General features: G+C 41.4%; 1 protein-coding gene across 1 annotated transcript in view; it reads right to left on the bottom strand.

The window, feature by feature from the left end:
• LOC107712192 (1-phosphatidylinositol 4,5-bisphosphate phosphodiesterase beta-1-like) overlaps positions 1-2,517 on the bottom strand; it is a gene marked incomplete at its 5' end in the record, with an annotated part of 26,475 nt that overhangs the window by 9,865 nt on the left and 14,093 nt on the right. Inside the window, 2 exons of the mRNA XM_016517352.1 lie at positions 1,255-1,352; positions 1,435-1,561. Of these exons, the coding sequence (XP_016372838.1) occupies positions 1,255-1,352; positions 1,435-1,561 (225 nt within the window). The remainder of the gene's footprint in view (positions 1-1,254; positions 1,353-1,434; positions 1,562-2,517) is intronic.

Here is a 2,517-nt window from a genome sequence, read left to right as displayed (position 1 = left end):
ACACACACACAGACAGAGACACACACACACACACACGCACACACACACACAGACAGAGGCACACACACACACAGACAGAGACACACACACACACACACGCACACACACACACAGACAGAGGCACACACACACACAGACAGAGACACACACACACACACACGCACACACACACACAGACAGAGGCACACACACACACAGACAGAGACACACACACACACACACGCACACACACACACAGACAGAAACACACACACACACAGACATACAGAATAAGTGTAATCATGAGATCCTGGAGTAAAACTTTATAATTATACAAGTTAATATGAAATTAACTTGATTCATAATTGATGAACTTTGCAACACTGACACAGTTACTGATCTGAATTGATCTGAATAATCGCACTATTGTCTTCTGCAGTTGAAACTGAATTTATTTCATAACTGATGAATTTTGCAACATTAACACCGTTTATTTCTGTGAAGGTGTTGTGAAATAATCTGTATTGTATAAATCACATCAGAAATAAATGTGACTTGACATGAAAAGGGCTCTTCTGATGTATTTGAGACGCTCGCATCATCGTTTCCAGCTGGATTAACATCCGTGTCTGTGATCCGATCATCCGAACACGAGCGGTCTCAGCTTCGTGCCTCGCTTAATACATCTCAGATGATTTGAAAGATGCCAGATCTTCTGATCTCTGGCTAATTTGGTTCTTCAAACGAATTTGCAGATCTGATTAAAATATCTGGATTAAGTTGTCTGAGATTACTGCGCGTTCTCGTGCTCCCCGTAATGAGCAGGTGTATCGATACTCGAATCCACGATCAGCAGTGCAGCGATTGGCTGCGGCAAGACAGCAACGTAATGACATCATATCATTAAAAAAGACACCTGATGAAAAACTTGACACATTTCTGGACCTTTATAAGGAAACAGCCAAGCGAACAAAACTACATACATTTTATAATAGATACATGAAATGTGTACTGTTTTTATTTTATTTTATCATTATTTTTTACACAATTCCCAATTATTTATATTCACGATTTCTAGTATTTGTACAAGCATTAAATTTTTATTTCAATGTTGTAATTAGCAAAATTAGCAAAAAAAATTTAATTTTATCTTTGAAGCAGGTTTGTTATGTGACAGCATTATTTAAAGCTTCTTAAGGGTCAAGATCATGTTATCTGCATGCCAAATCATCAACAATCAAATCCAGCTAACTGAGTTAGCGACGTACGAAGAACGGGCCCCAGATCACCAGAGACGGATGTGAACCTCAGACACGTACCTGTTAAAACACTCTGGACCACATCCTCAGACTTCACAGCAGGTTTGACCGACCCTGAAACACACACACACAGATGATGCCGTGCTGATTCTACACGTGAACACAGCATTACAGCCGCTGGACACGCGTCACGCACCTGAGGATGACGTCTGGTGACTGACCACGGAGGATTTGGGCGAGATGCTGTCGTGGTTCAGCCCGTTCTCTGCGGCGGGTTTAGGGTCAGTCTTGACCTCTGACACAGGATCTCCACCGCCACTGACCTGCACCAAACACAAGCAGACCAATAACACACACATAGAGTGATAAGAGATCTTCAGTTGAACATGTGCATCCTGGACCGTTACTAAGAACAGCTCACAGAAAACATGAGGTCTCTAAACGAAGCTTTAACCAGTTTATTCTGCATCACACGTGTGAAACTACGACATAATGATCAAAAACACCGTACCTGCACGGCTGGCCAGAGCGTGTAAACATACCGCTGGTAGCCCACTCTCAGCATGACGAAACTAATACTAGTCCACTGGTCAGACTAGTTTGCACCTGTCAGCTCACAAGCGTGTCTGACTCATCCTCACCGCAGGTTTATAAGCAGACCGCTGCACAAACGGTTGCTAGCGGATCATGTTGATTCAGCTTGACTGGTTGAGCGAGTGAGAGAGAGATACTCTTAAACCAAAATCAGGATGTAAACTGACATTATATTTATTATTTTCATACGCTCTCTACTGACATTTGCACTGAAGAACCAGCATTCTCACAGTCCTGGGAAATCTGGATATGATGAATTTTAAATTGTGATTTCCAGAGCTGAAAAGTTCATTGAATTTTCAATAAGAACATTTTCTAGTTTTTGTCTTTCATTGGGTTTTATCTTGTTTAGATAAACCTCATCCAGGAATTTAGTGTGAACCTGTGAAACTTCTTGAATTACAGAATCCACATATTTTCATTTCAGTTATTTATTGTTTTTATATATCGGCAGTCCTAGTTTCTGTGAAGTAAAAAAGCTTTGCCATTACAACTGAAGTACCAGAAATGTCTGTGTCTTCACGAGAAGCCTTCAGATATTAACTTGGACAAACATGTTGAGAGGCACTAAATTAATTAATAGACGTCCTGAGCATGTGCAGACTCAGAGAACACGCCTGTCGCCATAGAGACACAGACACGCCTGACAACCCTCCCCCCCCCCAACTGAACAACACTTTAACAA

Source organism: Sinocyclocheilus rhinocerous, unplaced genomic scaffold (assembly GCF_001515625.1).
Source record: "Sinocyclocheilus rhinocerous isolate Xijiao unplaced genomic scaffold, SAMN03320098_v1.1 scaffold2764, whole genome shotgun sequence".
Classification (NCBI taxonomy): Eukaryota; Metazoa; Chordata; class Actinopteri; order Cypriniformes; family Cyprinidae; genus Sinocyclocheilus; species Sinocyclocheilus rhinocerous.
Note: the sequence above shows the minus strand (reverse complement) of the source record. Positions and strands in the feature narration are given on the sequence as shown.